The sequence below is a fragment of the Podarcis pityusensis genome, assembly GCF_964106645.2.
Source record: "Podarcis pityusensis genome assembly, chromosome: 10".
In the NCBI taxonomy this organism is placed as follows: Eukaryota; Metazoa; Chordata; class Lepidosauria; order Squamata; family Lacertidae; genus Podarcis; species Podarcis pityusensis.
In genome coordinates this window covers 71,416,147-71,435,067 of record NC_138035.1, presented here as the reverse complement: position 1 = coordinate 71,435,067, position 18,921 = coordinate 71,416,147, and the positions used below count along the sequence as shown (strand labels likewise).

Here is an 18,921-nt window from a genome sequence, read left to right as displayed (position 1 = left end):
ATCCTGGCTTAAAGGATTTCGATAACTGTTTCTCCTCCCCTCCCCACGATATAGCGGCTTCCAGAAACGGGCCTTTTTGCTATATTGTTATTTTTCTTTCAACCGCTTGCAGAGGAATGCCAAATTCTCTTGCTTTTTTGTTGATCTGATAGGATTTCTGATGGCAAGCTACAAATCTTAAGGAAAATAGGCTTAGTTTTGCTCTCCTGTATGTATTGAAAGCCCAGATGTTCCTGGTGTTAGAAAACCATAGACCTGGTATAAATAGTTGAGAAAGGAAATGAACTAGGCTTTGTCAGTCATTTTGTATTTCTCCGCTATGAACCACATTGGGATTTTTGGATGGAGGGCAGTATACAAATTTAATAAATAAATAATCATCTTGCTGAATCCCTCTATAACGGAACATAATGGAACAGGGTAGTGTCTGGCTGGTTGCAGAGGAGTGGTGGGAGGCACCAGCTTGGGAACCCCCAAGAAAAGAAGACTCAGAGCCTGGGGATGGTGGTGTGACGATGGTGAATGGTCCAAGGCAGAAGAGGGAGCAGACTAGGAGCAGGAGGTGTCAGAAACTGAAGAGGTAGCAGGGTTTAATGAGTAGGAAGGGGCTGTGACAGAGAACAGTGCAGAATCAGAGGCTGGAGACGAGGGGCCAAGAGGCAGAAATATGGCAGGCTACTGAAGAAGCCAGGGGGTTTCCCCCTCCTGCTGCGAACAAGTCCCCTCCCCCCTGGTCTCCCAGAACCTGCAGAGGTGTGACCAGGGCAGAGCAGAGACAGATAAAGCGGAGAAGTTCTCAGATCACTTGGGGAGGACCCAAGGGAGGAGACATAGGGAGCTGTAGGGGAAGCAGGGACCTTCAGTTCTCACAACTGCCTCATTGGGGCAAGACCTACTGGGAAGAGGAGAGCTGTTTTTGTTTCTTTGAATAAAAAGTTAACTTCACTGATACCTTGTGAGTTATTTCTTAACAGCTCCCGTCTTGAGAGGTAGACATGCTCCTCCATTAGAGCAAAACAGGAAAGTCTTTTTACCTTTAAACCCTGGAGAGACCGTGTAGGTAATAATAAACTAGATGGATTGATGATCTTACCCAGTATAAAACAACTTCTTGTGTACCTATGTTCCTAAATGTTCCTTTATTCTCATCAGATTAAATGTACCTACTTGTAAGCCAGAATCTGACTAATAGCCTCCTTCTGCTTGAATTGGACTTAACACCCCATCCCCAAATCAAGAAATAGCTCTGCTTATCTTTGAGCCAATCCAAATTTGACCTATCCCACCTATCAGAAGCCCTTGGGATAATTGCTTCTTTCACAGTCTGGTACATGCTGCTAGCCAGTGTGATGGAATGGTGGGGAGGGGGGAGGGAGACAATAAACAAACAAACGCAAGCAACGCCCCCCCCCCCAAACTCTGGATGCCACTTCCCAGCTTTGAAGGAGTGGTAAGCATATGTGTGGTGGGGCACAGCTTTTTGAGATGGAAAGGGCAGTGGAGACAGATGTGGAAGGGAAACCAGGATTTCTTCTTTGACCTGGATTTCATCCAAACCAGAAAAGAATGTTGAGGCATTCATTTCAAGGCGGGTTTTATAAGCACGGAACGCTTGTTTCCAGGCAAGAATTTGGACAACTTCATTGGCATGACTATTAAGTCTTCTGAAAGCTCTTCCAGAGATGAGTAGAGAATGCCGGAGGGGATTTTAGAACATTTGGCAACCTTTTTCTACCAGCTTGTTATCCAGCCTTCTTTTCTTTCAGCTAATTATCCCTGCCACTCCTCTTCTTGGTTCCTAAGGAAAATATGCATCTAAATGAGATCTAAGATAAGCATAAATAACTGAGAGGCAGGTGAATAGTCACTATCTGATCCTCTTCTGCTTTCCTTTCTTTCTGTCTGGGGCAGGTTTTAGGATTCTTAAATCAGAGCCTGAATTCACCTTGCTATTATGTTTGTGATAGATATCCAGAATTGGAGCCGATATGCTTGGAATTGGTCCAGCAGCAGCTACCTTTGTAAGATCAGATCAGTAGAGGGGCAATGGCAGTGAAAACCACTCCTGTTCCTTCCCCCCCCCCCCCCACCGGTGTGTTTGAAGTGGTTTATAGTAAGCCAGTAGGCCTTGCTCACTCGACTGACTGTTCAAAACAAGTTAACAAGTGGGTTCCACAACAAAATGTTGTGATGCGGTCTGCTCCTGTTTAAGGTCCCAGCTGGTCATGTCATTTTGCAGGATGATCCATTCCATTCTCTGCCTGCTTCCATATCCCCCATCTTCCACCCCAAACAGACAGTTTAGGAGGGGTTTTGTTTGTGCTTCTGCAAACCTTGAGTTCACCAGAGCCTCCCTCAGTTTGCCTGGCTGGTGCAGTTCTTCTTTTTGTCTGTCCTATTTTGCTGTTCATGGGATTCTAATGTCATGAGTGAAGAAGAGAGGCTTCTCTCTGTTCACATTCTCAACACCATACAAAATTTTAAAAACTTTTGTCACCCCCCTGTTACTTGCCATTTTAGAGAGTCCCAAATGTTGTGGCCTTTCTTGTTGAGGGAGATATTCCATGGTACAACATTTGCTGTATATGACCTGCAGTGTTAAGTTTAAAACAGCAAATGTGATCATTCGTTTCAAAATAAGTGTTCCCCAGTATGGTCTTCAGACATGGACCCATTTCAGTCTTCTGTGTTGTGCAGCAGCAGCAGCGGAACAGTTATTAGAAAGAAACCCCTCTCATCCAACAAACTGGGTTGCTTAACAAGCAACAGTGCATTCACAGAGCTGCCTAACAATTAAGACATAACTAATTTGTCTTCAGTGATCCTGAGCATGCATAAGAAGTAGAATGCAGGATCAGACTCAGGCCCACCTAGCATTCTTTGCAAGAATCCCAACAACCAGCAGATACCAAATGGTCAAAATATTGGTCGATGGGCCACCACAAGTCTATCTTTTGTCTACCCCGCCTTGTCTGTTCCACTTCATATCTTCCATGCAGCTGGATCCAGTTCAACATGATCTGCCATAACTTCATTTTTCTCATTCTAGTTAATCCCTGAGCCCCAGAATAATGATTCACACTCTTGTCTATTATATATACAAATAGAGTGCATACTGTCTCTCTAATTCAACATGACATGCTTGTTAACACTTTGGTGGAGTCTTTTGCCCTTTTTGTGTTCAACCGAAGGCCAGTGGAGCAAAAGAGAGCAATGTGCTGGATAACTCCATGTGTCCTTTGAATAACCCAAATGCAAACAAAACGTCAAACAGAGCAACACTTCGTTTTTAATGCTGACGTTTTCCATCGATAATCTAAAGCTCACACCATGAAATTGTGTGCAACGTTAGGTATTGCGTGCAGGAAATGTTAGATATTCCCCTTCATCCTCCTCACGTGCTAATTAAATATGAGCTGTGGCATAAAATGTTCCTTACTATTATCTTCAAAGCATAAATACAGGGATTTGTTGCCAACAGAACGTGATGGTTTGAAGGCATAAGCTGGCTATCTTCAGTCCTGAGGTGGCCATTGATGGGCTCTTCATCTGGAATTGTCTAAGTTGCAAGTGTTTGTGGTGAGGGGCTCAAAGTTGTCAAGACAAGGGGCTCATGCGCATAGCCTCAATATTTTATCCATGTCAAACATTGCATTGTCAAAGAGAATGATGAGGGGCAAACGATGAGACTGTGAAGGGGGAAAAAGTATTTCTAGAAGAATGGGGTGCTGTTCTGTGTACTGGAAAATGTTATGACTGTGGTTAACCAAAATAGAAGACTGGAATTTGGAGCTATCATTTATTTTTGTCTTTCAGAATAATGTTCCTATAACAACAATGGCCATTTCATCTAAAAAGGTAAGGAAAGGAATAATACTCATTCAGCAGCTGTGGTCTGGGGTTAATGTCATTTTAAATGCATCTCTATAGATGTATAACTTGCAGATATTGTAGATCATGACTAACTTGCCACATAGATTTCAACTGCATATGCATTTGGCTTAGTCTGGGCCCAACCCATTTTATTGTGTCCTCTTTGAAGGTATATTTGCACCAACCTATGAGGTTGGTTAGGGTGAGAGAAAGTGACTTGCTCTATGATTGCCAAAAAGCTCCATATGTGAGCAGGACTTTAAAACAGACTCTCCTGTGTTCAAACAATTTGAACTATATTGCTGTGGGCCACCATGCTGTAGATTAAGGGATTTCCGTAGATGTAGACATGGTACACAACCCAGTCAAAGATGAGCACTTTTACATCCTCTTTTACATCATTGGCTTAAAAATGCATGCTTAATTCTCTGCCATTGAAATCAAGGGGGGCTCAAAGTGCTTTGAGGTGGCTGGATTGTACGCATAGTACTTACTGTCATATCCAAAGCAGCTACATGCGTCCATTCTATTGTACATATATACTATGGAATGCTTGTGGGCAACAACTTCATATGTGCATTCACCATTCATAATGTAAAGTGGTTCTTTTGACATGTTATTCTGGGAAGGGGGAGTAGGAGCTGAAGACCACATGCATAATGGTTCTTATGGGGCAATAGGTGGTACTCAGCTAAGTTTTACTCAGGATGACCTATTGAAATTAATGGGCCTAACTTAGCCGTGCTCATTAATTTCAGTGGGTCTATTCTGGGTAAAATGGCCCAAGAACTTTAAAGTACCTAGAAAGAAGTAGCATATCAGATCTCCCAAGCTGAGTGCAGCCCCTGCCTGACAAAGGAGAACAATGACCCTCAGTGTTTCAAAAGCATTAACATTCTCCCCTAAGTATTTTCTAACAGGAAGGTATACTGTTATAGGCATATTATAACACAGATCTCTTCTGTTTATTTTGGCCTTTTACCCATAGGTAGCTCACCTCTTGGTTTCACTGTTAATACCTAAAGAATGGGAGAGCTTAGTCCTTTATTAGTTGCCTCCTGGCTAAAGTTCCTCTTCTAATCTCAGTGCCTGAAATAAATCTCTCCCTTTCCTGTCAAACAGCAACAGTTGTACGTGAGCTCGGACGAAGGGGTCACCCAAGTTTCCTTGCACCGCTGTCATATTTACGGGACGGCCTGTGCCGACTGCTGCCTCGCCAGAGACCCTTACTGTGCTTGGGATGGCAATTCCTGCTCCAGGTTCTACCCAACAGGGAAAAGGTGACAAAGTGTTAGATTGTCTTTGGAAGAAAAAAAAACCCCACAAGACAACATTTAACCTTTGCTAGGCATTTAATACAATATTGGAATGGAGTGTTTTTCACTGCTAATGTTTTAAAGGCTAAAAAATACCACCCATTTTTATTGGCAAAGCATTGCTACTTGAAGTCTTTGCATTGCAAAGGTGTTGCACTTCCTTGAATGTACTGAGGGTCTGTTTTTTCCCCGTCAAACAGATTCCATATAGAGATTGTATCCAACACTGCCATTCCACTCGTCCCCTTGTGCAACAGAACTGGCCCCTCCTCTCCAATCCTTGGGCACCCTCAAAATCTGCTCCATAGTATTGAAGGCCTCAGTGGAACAGATTTTTGGGCGTTGCAGGGAGATGAGGGAAGGGGACGAAGAGGAAGGGCAAGGGCAAATCTTGTTGCATGAGTGGAACGCTGATCAGGCAGCATTGGATAGAACCATAGAAGACTCTTCACTGACAGATAATCAACACAACAGAATAGTTTACTGATCACATTTTTTTAAAAAAGACTATCAGAAATTGTTTTTGTTGCTGTCATGATTTCATTTGCCACTATCTGGAGGGAGTATCTAAAGTTACAGGACATCAGTTTCTAATACTAGTGTCCATTTTTAATACGTAGCCAAGGAAGATGATTTAGGCAGATTTGAGCCCTTCCTGATTCTGCTTTATTGAGGAGTTTTCAACCTGATGGATCCCAGTCTGAAATCCTGGAGAGCAGGTGCCAATCAGTATAGACTTCACTAAGCCAGCTGGATCATTAGCCTTATTCAGTATAAGGAAGCTTCTTTTGTTCCTGTGATTTCACAAGTCCCTAGGGAACCATCTTACCTGGTGGCTGATAGGCTCCATTTGGTGAGCAAAAGATGTGCTCTCATCACCCAGCCATCACTGTCTCTCATTTACATCCTATTCTGAAATGAGCAAAAACAGAATTTGTGCCTGCCAATGAACAACTGCATTCATCAATACTAAGTTCTTTTCTCTGCCAGCATTTGGAAGTGGTTTTAAAGCCATATAAAAAATAAGGCTCAATAAAGCCTTGTCTATTCTGGAAGCTAAGACACAGAGCATTACTTTAGTTCCCTGTGTTACTATAGTTACTTTATTTCCCAGCAGTGCTCTGCTGCTTTGGAATAAGGCAACATGTCCTTCCTACAAGGGACGTATGGCAATTGCTGGTTTCAGATGTTTTTATCCAATTGCCAAGTATAGTATAGGTGTGGACTGAACCTAACCAAACATTTACAAATGCCTATGGGTTTCTTAATATCTCCAGCATGTTAGCAGAATACATCATCTAGTTGAGATAATGTTTTGCATATCCTTTGCTTTTTATAGTGGGGAGAAAAAAATAAATGCATATTGAAACAGAAGTCTGGTTTTCATATGTTTAGGAAATAAGTTGTTCCTTTATCTTAAAAAAACACAACAGATTATGATTGAGAAAACATCAGTAATTGGAGTGAAGTCAAGTCTCAAAGTCTAGACAGTAGTAGTAGCTTTTATGTAGGCTGCATTTGTTATTCCTTTGCCCTTTGGATTCCTACTGAAATTTTGTTCCCAAAACAGAACTTCAGGATATCTGATCATGTCCTTATTTCCAAAATACACTCATGACACATCTTTCTTAACAAATGTTTCTACTTGTCCATTCTTCACCAGGGTTATAGACTCCTTTAAAATGCAGCTTTCAGTATGAACATAAACGCTTGCTGGAGCGGTCACATGGCCAACTAGATGCCCATGAGAAACCCACAAGCAGGATTTGAGCACAAGAGCCTCTTAAATCTGAAGGCAGAACATAGTTATCATGGACAATAGCTGTCATTAGCCCCCTCCTCCATGAATTAGTGTGTGCATGTAACCTCTGGGGGGGGGGGGGACAAGCAAGCAATGCTAGAATTTGTAGACGCATCTCATTTCTTCTGCTTACAATATTCTCTTGAGATGATCAGAGCACCCCAGCCAAGTTATGATTGTTAGTATTAAAGATCATGGATTAGCATGCTGTAAGTATTTCTCTTCAATAATTTTCTTTTAAGAGCCAGTGTGTTGTATCCAACTAAATTCAGCTCAGAGCACACCCCTTGAAATTAATTGGCCTCTTAGTCATGTCCATAAATTACAGTGGGCTTACTCTGGGTATGACGAACATTGGATACAAACCACATATTTCTGGCTTCTGTTAAGGCAAGGTTTTATGAATGGATAAATAGAGGTTCCTTCTATGGGATGAATCCTTAGAATGACCACCCTGAAGGAAAGAAAGTGCAGTTGCCTAATCATTGCACACATTGCATAGTTAAACTATGGCATTTGCTCCTACTGGAGGCAGTGATGGCCACCAACGTGAATGTCTTTAAAAGAGAGTTAGATAAATTCATGGGTGATAAGGCTATCAGTGACTCCTAAACCTGATTGCCATGTTCTGCCCTCACTTTCAGAGGCAATATGCTTCTGAAAATTACTTGCTGCGAACCACAGGAGGGGTTCTTCCTGCTTGCCCCCTTCCCCTTGGCACCTGATTGCTGGACTAGGTGGGTCACTGGCCTGATTCAGCAGGTTCTTCTTATGTTCTTAGCTATTTTGTCATCTTCCCCACCAACAACAGTAGGAATTACAGTTTTGTAACACTGCTGAGAACTCTGTTGGAAAACCATCGACTTGATCCATAACTATAATTCTGACAGTTTTCTATAAAGGGAAGTGGAGGGGACATGGCATTTCAAACCATGTAAGCTTGTTGACGTTGCTACCCAACGAAAGGGAAATTGCCACACTTCCATATAAAGAGAATACTTTCCATGAAAAATATATAATTAAAATATTATCACTCATCATATGGCACATTATCCCATTTGCAATTATAATACAGACCACAATAATGAAAGACAACTAAATATCATACTATATGAGTCCACACATATGTAGTTTATATAGTGACATCTAACTGCACACTAACTCAGGTGACACTTGGGACAGTAATATTTTCAGGAGCATGAATGAAGTTGGGCGTAAGTGTTTTAAGTTCATCTACAAGACTATAGGGAAGCTGCATGGATTTTGTAGTGCAGCCACCCGAGGCAGCAAAAAATCTTGAGCCAGCCTTGAGTAACATTCAACTTGTAGAAACTTTCTCAGTGAAGGTTTGGCTGAGAAATTCTTCTGTCATCCTTCTTCTGAGGTGCTAATATTTACATAGCACTGTGTCTCTTGTGTATGTATAGTAGCTTTGTGCAGCCACAGAGCTCACACCTTGCACGTAGAAGTTCCCATGTTCAGCCCACAAGATCGCCAATTTAAAAGCCTCTCCAGAGAAAGAGCTTGTAAAGACTTCTTCCTGTTAATTTTGAGAGTTGCTGCCAGTCAGAGTGGACAGTACTCAGCTGGATGGGACAATGGTCCATAGAAGGCAACTTCCTATGTTCATAAGTGCTTTAAGTTCAATTTAGTTAAGTTTCACTCCTCCAAACTTCATATTGCTAATCGATACAGAACTGCACATTGCAAGTGACATTGAGATTCTGCCAAAAGTGATATTTCCATTCCTCCCGCTTCTCTGATAATGTTTCGGTAATGTTTAGTTCTAGCATCTCGAATTGGTTTGTTTTCCCATTCGCACTCTAGAACTTGGGCCACTGCTGTGGGGAAGAATGCACAATGTGCATAGGGGAGAGGGTGAAACATTGGCATGGGGCAACCAATGGGGATCTATGTGAGCACTGAGTTCAAAGAATACCATCGTATTTGAGAACTGCATAAATTGCAATGGCACCAAGTAAACATGTGGGTAGGTGGGTGGTACTCAATCAGAACATTACAGCGTTCATTCAGAACGACAGTGTTATATGGAAAGCCTAAGTAAACAATCTGCTGCTACTGCTTATACTCCATAAAAGTGGAAGAGTGGCAACATTTAGGTGTATTACAAAAGTCTCTAGTTTCTTGTTTCCTTGCTCAAAATACAACATTTTGTTGAATCCCCAAAACCTGAAGGCAGATGTTTGGATGAAATGCAAGTTACTTTCATTCTTTCCACTGTATAGAATCACTTGTAAGGGTTCATTGTGATCTGGATAAAGCGGCTTAATGAGACTTTATCTTCTCATAGAGACTGGGCAATTATTTATAGGAAGCTCATTGACCTTACTGTTTGAAATAACCTGAGTACTGCATTTCCTTTTAAAGCTACCTAGGAACTGAAAGTCATTTTTGCAATTCCATCTTGCTCCTTTCCCTTAATATCTTAGGAGAAGCCGAAGACAAGATGTGAAGCATGGAAACCCTATGACTCAGTGCCGAGGATTTAACCTAAAAGGTAATTTGAACTGAAATATGACGGGCTATAAACACATGTGGTCATTCTTATAAGTGAATCATAATATCCCTGTGGCTTAGTGGTAAAAATTAGTATAGTACCCATGTATTTTTAGCATTCCTTTCTCCTTTTCATGTGCTATGTTTGTTTGGGAGATTTAATGTTGATCTTTTTAAACAACAGCAATGCAAGAAACAAAAGGTTTGATTCTGAGACAGTCTGTGACTATAATGTTGTCTCAGTATGGTATCACAGCTTCACAAATGAAGATACATCCATGGTCACATGGAGTACATCTGCTGTTATTTTCCTTAGTGTTTCCATATATATATATATATATTGGGGGGGGGGAGTAATTAATACTGTAAGGAAGGAGGTCCTTGAGATACTGCAATTGGCAACTTTTAAAATAAAAATAAAAATTGGATATCCTCCCAAAAAGGTAAATCCAGAGTAATGGTTGGGAAATACGTCTGGATAATATATTCAGAGTTAGGATCAGCCATTTTTAGAGACCCCCATTGCTGTTAAAGGTGACCATGAGAGGCTCCTTCTCTGAGGCTCCCAAAAATCCTGGAGTGGTCATTGGAGGAAGCTACAACAAAATTTAAATGGACAAATACAAAAACAAAAATCACCATTTACTTTTATTGCTCAAAGTCTATGGTTTTCTCTCCCCAGCCTTGGGTTTTAACTGTGATGCTTAACCCGTGCTTGATCCCATATTTAAGAGTATATAAAGCTGTAGCGTTTTGACTTTAATGAGCACAAATTTCTAAAAATAGAATGCTGGAGGCTGCTAATGATCACACAAACATTCTGTTCACAAAGACAATTAGGAATGCTAAATTACTGTTGGCTTCCAAAATATTTTAAATTTTTTTTAAAAAAATAAAATTATTTTTTTACTAAGGATGTACCAAATGCCTGCCTCTGGATACATCTGGGACAAAATATCTTCCCACCCTTCTGTTTGTGCTGTTCTAAGCTATTCCTAACCATTTCTGGATACTACAATCCAGTACATGCATATATTGTCCCCCTATGATTATATATACCATCCTTCATCTTAAATCTCTCCCTCCCCATGATTTGATTTAACCATAGTGAAGAATAGGATCCATGTTTCTTGGTGACCATGGTAAAAGCAAACCAGGATGCAATGGTAACTGAACTGTGAGTTCATGAGTTGAAGTGGATTTGCATACCATAGTTGCACGTAATCATGTTGCTTTAATCATGTTTATACTAATATGAGCTAAGATCAAAGAGATACAGGTTCAATGCCCTACTCAGCCACGAAGCCAGTCACTCTCATCTCGGTCTAGCCCACATCACAGGGTGTTTTTGAGAGTGAAAAGGATAAGATTTGGGGTGGGTGGGTGTGAAATGTAGCTTCTTGGAAGAAGAACAGGATAAAAATGCAATCTGTCAAGCAATATTAAAAATAAATGGTTAAAGCAAATAATGGAAGAGTGAATTTTTGTGGAAGGGGGTGATCAGGAATAATTTGTCTAAACTGGACTATTATGAAGCCTGAACAACTCAATGGATATTTTGCATTTCAGTTATCTGGTATACATTTGGAATCTAGGCTAGGATATTTTAACATCTAATTATGTGGTCTACTACCAGCTCCATCCCACTCAGAGGGGCAGTGTTGGAAATGGGATCCTGAATTAGTCCAGGGGACTAAACCATCTATTGTAGCCACGCTATTAATAGAATAAAATAGCATTTTCCTAAAACAGCTCCACTTCTATGTTTCTGTCTGCCCCAGATTTCTTGCTCTTGAATATTGTCTGCCTGAGATCCTCCTTGTTTCAGGTGTGATCATGCACTTCCCAGTTTTATAAACAGTTCAATGCATTTCCAAGTCAAGAGGAAGCATAATTCTCATCTGGCCTCTCTCACATTCCAGCTTACCGCAATGCAGCAGAGGTAATTCAGTACGGAGTAAAGAATAACACCACCTTCCTTGAGTGTACGCCAAAATCACCACAGGCCTCCGTTAAATGGCTCTTGCAGAAGGACAATGACAGAAGGAAAGAGGTGAGAAATTCACTCAAAAGCATTGGAGGGTCGAAGGCAAGAGGGTGCACTCAGCTGGGAACCCTGAAGATAAAGGCTGGGTCTTCTGAATATTCTCTCAACTTACGCCAGTGTCCAAATGCCCATGGCAGTGTAGCATGAAACTTAAAATACAAGGCACCGAATTCATCTGAGTTCCTGAGACTCTAGACGTACAACCAGCATATACCCACAACCAGCATAATATGTTTTTAAACTCTTTCAAAGCAAACACTTTTCCTCAATGTAATAAACTTCTGTGCATTACTTTCACTAATATAAACATTTTTGTATGCACTTTCCTCAAATAGATAGATAATTCTGGTATGCATTTTTGGTTGGAGACCCATTTCACAAAATTCATAGCTGTGTTTTGGTTTGGGAAATGCAAATTGATCAGTTTGCTAAATAAATAAATAAATAAATAAATAAATAAATAAATAAATAGAATTATTCTCCTCCCACCCCGGGGCATCCTCTTATCACTAAATGTGCTTAACCTTATAACACTGAAATCAGTGGGGACTTGGCTTTGGCTGGATCCTGCCTTCTGTATGCAGCATGGGAATGTCTTCAGCAGTTAAAACGTGCTGCCAATCTGAGAAAGGAACAACAGGCGTAACAGAGGAGTTAAGTCTGAGGAGTCGAGAGAGAAGATGATATGGAAAGCTTTTGTAGCAAGGATTTAGCCTGAACTAAAAATACTCACAGCAACAAGAATTTTCCTGACCGTTGTGTAATCACATTTTCCATTACTGTCCTTTCCAAAGCTCTCAAATTTCAACTCTATGATATACAGTGCAATTGTGTATATGGATCCAAGTTGGATAAGTTGGATCCATATTTATCCTTCCTTAAATAAATAAAAAATGAAATTATTGCTATTTACAAATCTCAGGCAGTGTCTCTGCCGGAGGAAAAATGCTCCTGTTATTGTGAATGAACCTATCTGAATAATAGCAAGCAGAAAGGGGCGGGGAAGATGTGGCCCTCCAGATGTTGTTGGACTACAACTCCCATCATCCCTAACCACTGGTCCTCCTAGCTAGGGAAGATGGGAGTTGTAGTTCAACAACAGCTGGAGACCCAAGTTTGAGAAACACTGGACTACAAATTCCGTCACCCCTTCCCACTGGCTAGGCTGCCCGAGGCCGATGGCAGCTGAAGTCCAAAAATGTCTGGAGAGATTCCCCACCTCTGCTTTACACCCCCAGTTTGAAATTGTCTTCTGGAAAATGTGTTTTTATGGTTTAAGCCTCACCAGTGAGGTATGTAGTTGTGAGTTCAAGTCCCATGATTTTCCTGACTCGCCAAGACATGAGCTCTGTGTTGTCAGTTTCTTTCTAATGGCCTCTGTGACACACAGAAATACAACATGAGAAACAGTATGTTCCAGGTCTTAGGTTTTCAGTGGTGGCTCCCTGCTTGTGTAATGTTCTCCCTGGGGAGGCTCGCCTCTGCACCGTCATTACATATCTTCAGCTGACAAACCAAAACATTCCTTTTTAACCAAGTTTTTAACCAACTTGGCTTTTAACCATCAGGCCTGTCTGCTCGAGTGAAATCTTTTAATGTATGATTTTAATGTTTGTTTGCTTAGAATATTGTAAGTCACCTCAAGTTGCAGGGCAAAAAAGTGACTAATCACTTTAATAAATAATAATGAGGATGTAAAAACAAGACTAAACTTATTAGTTAATAATATTAAAGGCACTGCTGTGTTTAATAGCTCTCCCTTAGAAATACATTTCAAGCAGGGTGTCTCTATCTAGTGGAAAGAAAATGGCTTGCTTGGCTTGTACATCTTGTATATCTAGATAAATATGGATTTTTCTTTTAGTATACTGGTCATATTCAAACCCATGACATTAGAGCACATGCTGTCTGTCTGTCTGTCTTCTAGGTCAAACTTAATGAAAGGATCATATCAACCGAACAAGGGCTCTTGATTCGCTCTGTCCAGGAGGCTGACCGAGGGCTTTATCACTGCATTGCGACGGAAAATGGCTTCAAGCAAACGATAGCAAAGGTGAACTTCAAGGTGTTAGATTCAGACACGGTGGCCTTCATGACTGAAAAGTGGTCCCCGTGGACCTGGGCTAGTTCACTCCAGTCTCTGCCCTTCCATCCAAAGGACTTGGCGGGAGCCTTCAGCCACTCGGAACTGCAGATGATTAATCAATATTGCAAAGACACGAGGCAACTTGGCCAGCAGGCCGAAGATTCCCAGAAGATGAGAGGGGATTATGGCAAGTTGAAGGCTCTCATCAACAGCAGGAAAAGCAGGAACCGAAGAAATCAATTGCCTGGATCCTAAGGTTTTGTCCTGGAGCATCAAACTTTTTTTCATACCCTCCCTCAAGGGATTTTGGGGGTTTTTTTTAGGGGGGGTGTTTGTTTTCCTGCTGAGAGCATAGACAAAACATTAGCAAAGCAAGCCCCAAAAATGATAAAAGATCACGAAATGCAACCTACATAAGCTAAAGAGGAGGGCAGGCGGGAAACCACAAATCCAAAGAGATTTATTTGTGAAGTGCCCACTGACACCAGATAGATCCTTAACTTTAACACCAGATGGTTTGCCTTAACCCACTTTCTTGCATGACGTTTAGATGCCATCTTTCTTTTCCTGAGAAGGGACACAGAAATAGACACGCTAGATCTCAAACTTGGTGGCAAAGGAAAGGAAGCGTTTGGGTTAAGAGGGATGTACTAAGTGTTGTACGAACGTCTCTTCCATATATGTCTCTGTTTATGGTACATTGCATTGAAAAGCTCTGAAGCAAGCACTTAAAAGTCCGTTTCTCATATTAGTATTGAAAACACAGCTCAGGGCTTTTCAAATGTAACGTGGGAGTGGTAATGATTATATCTCCTTCCCTCTTAGTGGGGTTCATTACATGTACAGCTCACTCCCAATCTTTTCTGACATGGTAAACTCTCTGTCATGTGACTCTATTGCTTTGAAATAATTTTTTCTTCCTCAGAAAGCTTCAGTGCAGCTTACCTTTGGATTCCCAGTCCAGGGACAGAACTGCTAGGTTTCAGGAGTCACTGTGCTATGTGTTATTTGATCCTTATATAGCCAGTTAATTGTAGGCAATGAATATACTTTATGAATGCAAGAATAGAGCACTGGCAGCTACTATACCTTTTAAAACCAGGATAAAATCACATGGGCTGTAGAGGGAGGTGGGGTTGAGCTGCTATTAGTAGTCCTGTGCCCTTTGGTATTTCAATTTTTGGGGGGCATTTGCCTTGGGAAACCAGCAAAGGTGGGTGCAGGAGGGCAATAGGACCAAAGTTAAGCACTTTTGAGGCTGCAATCCACACTTACCTGGGAGTAGGGATGGGGGAGGAATTTGATTCAGTTTGCATTGAAAGGAGAAGCTACCTAATTCACACTTTCGGAAGCCATACACAGGCGTCATCTCACAATTTTGCAATGCAGTTCTACAACCAAGTAATGCATACAAATGCATAAATTCACCCATCCCTACCTGAGATTCAGCCCTATTGAACTCAGTGCAGCTGTGTTTTGGCAATGTTGTAATTTTGATGACTCCAGCAGACTTAGAGATTGAACACATTAAAACCGGGAGGGCAGACTTCAGGTTTGTGGGCTCTACGTTATTTTCTTACTGGAACACTGAGACGCACCAAGTGGATCCGTAGGTAAAGAATTAGAGTTAAAAGAGCCCGGGAATTTGTTTTGAGTAACAGAACTGAACAGAGCTCACAGTCCTCCTATTCAAAAATTCACTTAGTCACTCCCTTTTACTCATGTCAGCAGTATAATTATAAGAGGAAAATCATTTTGTTGTTGCCATTGTTGTTAAGCAATGAAGTGTCAGAAATCCTCGCTGATCTGCTTCAAATCACCCACTGATCTACCATCTGCCCACCCCTGTATCAAAACACACCCACCTCTCCCCTCCTTTGTATATTTGAATGAGGGGAGAGATAATTTTTGAAGTTGAAAACTTCTATGAGACTTTATAGAATTTACAGCCTCCATTAGGTAAGCACGTTTGTTTAAGACCACCACCATTCTGCCACCATTTTAGACTCTTTCCTTCTACCTTCAAATAACTTCTGTCAACCAGAGGTTTTGCTCTTCTCCCAGTGATCATGAAGAAACCACTTCTGCCAAACTACATCATCCACCTTCCAGTCATCACAGCTCCTCAGTGCATTCCAGCCTTAGACATGACACCCAAATTGTCAACTGGAAAGCACAGGATTGAGGTGCGCCTGATGCGTCTCATGAGATGCTATTGAAAACAGAATCCACATTGTGAGTTGTCCTCCTTTCCCTTGTAACATTTAGGGACACTAAACTATGGCATGATGGGATCATGGGGTGTGTGTGTATAAAACTATACAATGTCACAGAGACATCCAAGTTACAAAACCAAAATATTTTGGGCCTTCACAAAATGAAGCTACCTCCTATAGTCTGAACGCTGGTCCTTTATAGGTCCTATTTTCTGAGTGCTGCAGTTACTTGTTTGGCTTTTTTCTTCTTCTACCAAGCACATTCAAAGTACAGTTGATACAACATTTAATATCATTTATAACGTTGTAATTGCTTCCAGATGAAGGACGGCGGCTGATAAGCTTTCAAGGGCACAATTTATTTCTCTTAACAGCCAAGTATGGTTGTATCTGACTAGGCGCCCATTAGGCCCGAGGAATGACAACAGTTAACATGCTTTATTAAAAACAAAATGTTGGCAATATGTGTGGTTCAGTTAACAAAATCAGTAGAGCTTTCTTTTCCATAATAATATTTTTAAAGCTGCTTTATATATAGTTACAATGGTATGACTGTTTAAGGGATAAAACTTAAACATTTTACCCCCACACCTGCTGCATGAAAAATGTGTGTATCTAGATAAAGACCTTTTATTGATTTGTAGCCACTCCATCCTTCCACGCTGCAACAGATCTCCAGCATTTATGAAATCCAGGTCTTCAGCTAAGTATAATCATTATAGATGACTGTGAAATAGTTTACACTAGATGGCAATAATGTGTCTAAGGCTTTGTTCACCCATTATGCTTACAGTAGCCTGTGGAGCAGAGCAACCCCAGGGTCATGGAAATAAACCAAATGTCATGCTTGGAAGCCAGTCTTGTGCTCATGCTAGCTTCCTTCACCATCTTGTACGAGGCAAGGCCTGCTTGCTTGGCCCAAAACTAGTAACGTGTTTATCCTTTTTTGTCAGAGATAGATAGCAGGAGTAAGTCTTATATGTACATATGGTAGCTAACCCAAGGTATGGGCATGGCCGCAACCTATTCATCATTTTGGTTGCCTTTTCCATCTCTACAAGATCTCCTTTGATATGTGGTGACCAGATCTGTATATAGTATTCCAAGTGTTGTCACACAATACATAGCTATGTATAAAGGTATTACAGTATTGCCGGTTTGTTTTGTAACCCTTTTCCTAATGATTTCAAACACAGAATCCACAGCTTCCACACACTGGGTCAGTCTTTTCAATTAAGCTGCCAACCACGACCCCATCAGTGGATATGTGGAATTAGGATTTTTTGGTGCAGTGTGCATGACATTACCTCTCTTGCCTGGAAATACATTTGCCATTTCATTGCCTGTTTGCTTAACTTGGAGAGATCATTCTGGGGCTCTTCACAATCCACTTTTGTTTTGACCACCCTGAATAAGTTGATGCCACTGCAAAAAAAAATGGTCGTGTGACTCTTCATCCCTTACTTCAGATCATTTATGAACAAGTTTAAAAAGCAAGCGGAGGATTTCCTACATCCCTTTATGATGGGAACTGACCGTTTTTCTTGCTCTCTGCTTCCTCTTCTTTAACAAGTTACCATCAACACATGCCAAATGGAAAGAAAACCAGACCTTTTCTTTTTTGTTCTGTTCCTAGCGAGTGTGTACACCATCCCACAAAGACGCTTCAAGCTGGAGTCCCACTGGAAGCAATTGAACTGAACTCACTTGATGATTAATTTGTCATTGTTCTCATTTGGAATTAAGGGCAACAAACCTTAGGAATATTTGGCCTATTCCGTCCTGAGACCCTACCACCGGGTTTACCTCCGAACACAGAGTTGCTAAAATGTGATGAACAAACCTATTTTTTACATGTACAGGGTAGTTTCCGTTAGAGTTTTTACATGTTCAGAGTTTATCCCCATATATGCAACATGAACACTTATGTTTATAATATTGGTTTGTTTGTCTGTTTGTTGCTATTTAATGTCTTCCTGTTTTGAGGATACTGACAAAAGGGTTGCATCCAATGGGTTCTATGACTTCCCCTTCCTCTCCTCTTCCTGAACACACCCAAAATCTGCTCTATCGGGGGGGGGGTGTGTGTCTGCAACTGTTTGGAGGGTGTGAAGGGGGCTTCAGGGAAGGGGAAGTTCTGTTGTGCACGTGGAACTCTGCTGCAGGAACAGAAAAGAGGCATTGGAAGCAACCCCCTGTATATATTTGCATTTGTTTAAAAAATGTTTTAAATGCCGTCTTCTGGTCATAACTTTGCCAAATGTAAAGAAAGTCAATACTATTCATCGGTGTGTACGAAATTTGTTTTATGACGCCTTTGTTGTCGTTTGTAAAGTTGGATTGAAATCTTCATTCAACCATGTGTTCTTTGTGATAATTGCTACTGTAGATATGTGTATTTCATTTTTTAAAAAAACAACAACCACCACCCCCTTTTTCAACCAAGTATGGTAATGTGTACAAATTTAGCATGATGAAACCCATTACGGTGAATACTCAGTAGCCCTTGGTTTAAAAATAAAAGTAACACAATACTATTTAACTGAATATCCCAAATGTTATTTGCCTGAAAAATAAAGGGCGTTCGATCAATTTTATGAATGGTTTTCCATGGGGGGGGATATGGGGGGTCGTTGTGGGGGAATATGTAACTCTTTTGCTAGAAACATTTGACCACATGTAATACAGAGCTGAAAATGAGACAGAAATTATGTTCTTAATTTGTTCCAATGGATGGCGGCCAAACGACCCAAGAGGCTAAAATCCATTTGGAAATAATCATTTTAAATCCCTCAACAGAAGACTAGTGAATGCATTTCAGATATAAGCATAATACCAAAGAAAAAAGAAAAGTACATTATGCGGTGATGAATCTTGAGTAAGGGAGAAATGATGCACAGCATATGCAAATAATGATTATATGGAAATGCAAAATAGAATATGAATATGCTTTTAAATAGTACTCTACTCAGAAGAACAGTATGCCAGATTAACATTAACTACTACTTAACTCTCTATTACCAAACATCTCAGAAACCCTTTGCTCCTCACTGATTGCTTCCCTT

At 40.9% G+C, this 18,921-nt stretch overlaps 1 protein-coding gene across 1 annotated transcript in view; it reads left to right on the top strand.

Annotated features, from left to right (window-relative positions):
• Positions 1-18,448, top strand: part of SEMA3C (semaphorin 3C) — a 126,601-nt gene extending 108,153 nt beyond the window's left edge. The window contains exons 14-18 of the mRNA XM_081023607.1: positions 3,817-3,858; positions 4,996-5,153; positions 9,441-9,508; positions 11,430-11,560; positions 13,482-18,448. Of these exons, the coding sequence (XP_080879733.1) occupies positions 3,817-3,858; positions 4,996-5,153; positions 9,441-9,508; positions 11,430-11,560; positions 13,482-13,895 (813 nt within the window). The 3' untranslated portion in view covers positions 13,896-18,448. The remainder of the gene's footprint in view (positions 1-3,816; positions 3,859-4,995; positions 5,154-9,440; positions 9,509-11,429; positions 11,561-13,481) is intronic.
• The last annotated feature ends 473 nt before the right edge of the window (positions 18,449-18,921 follow it).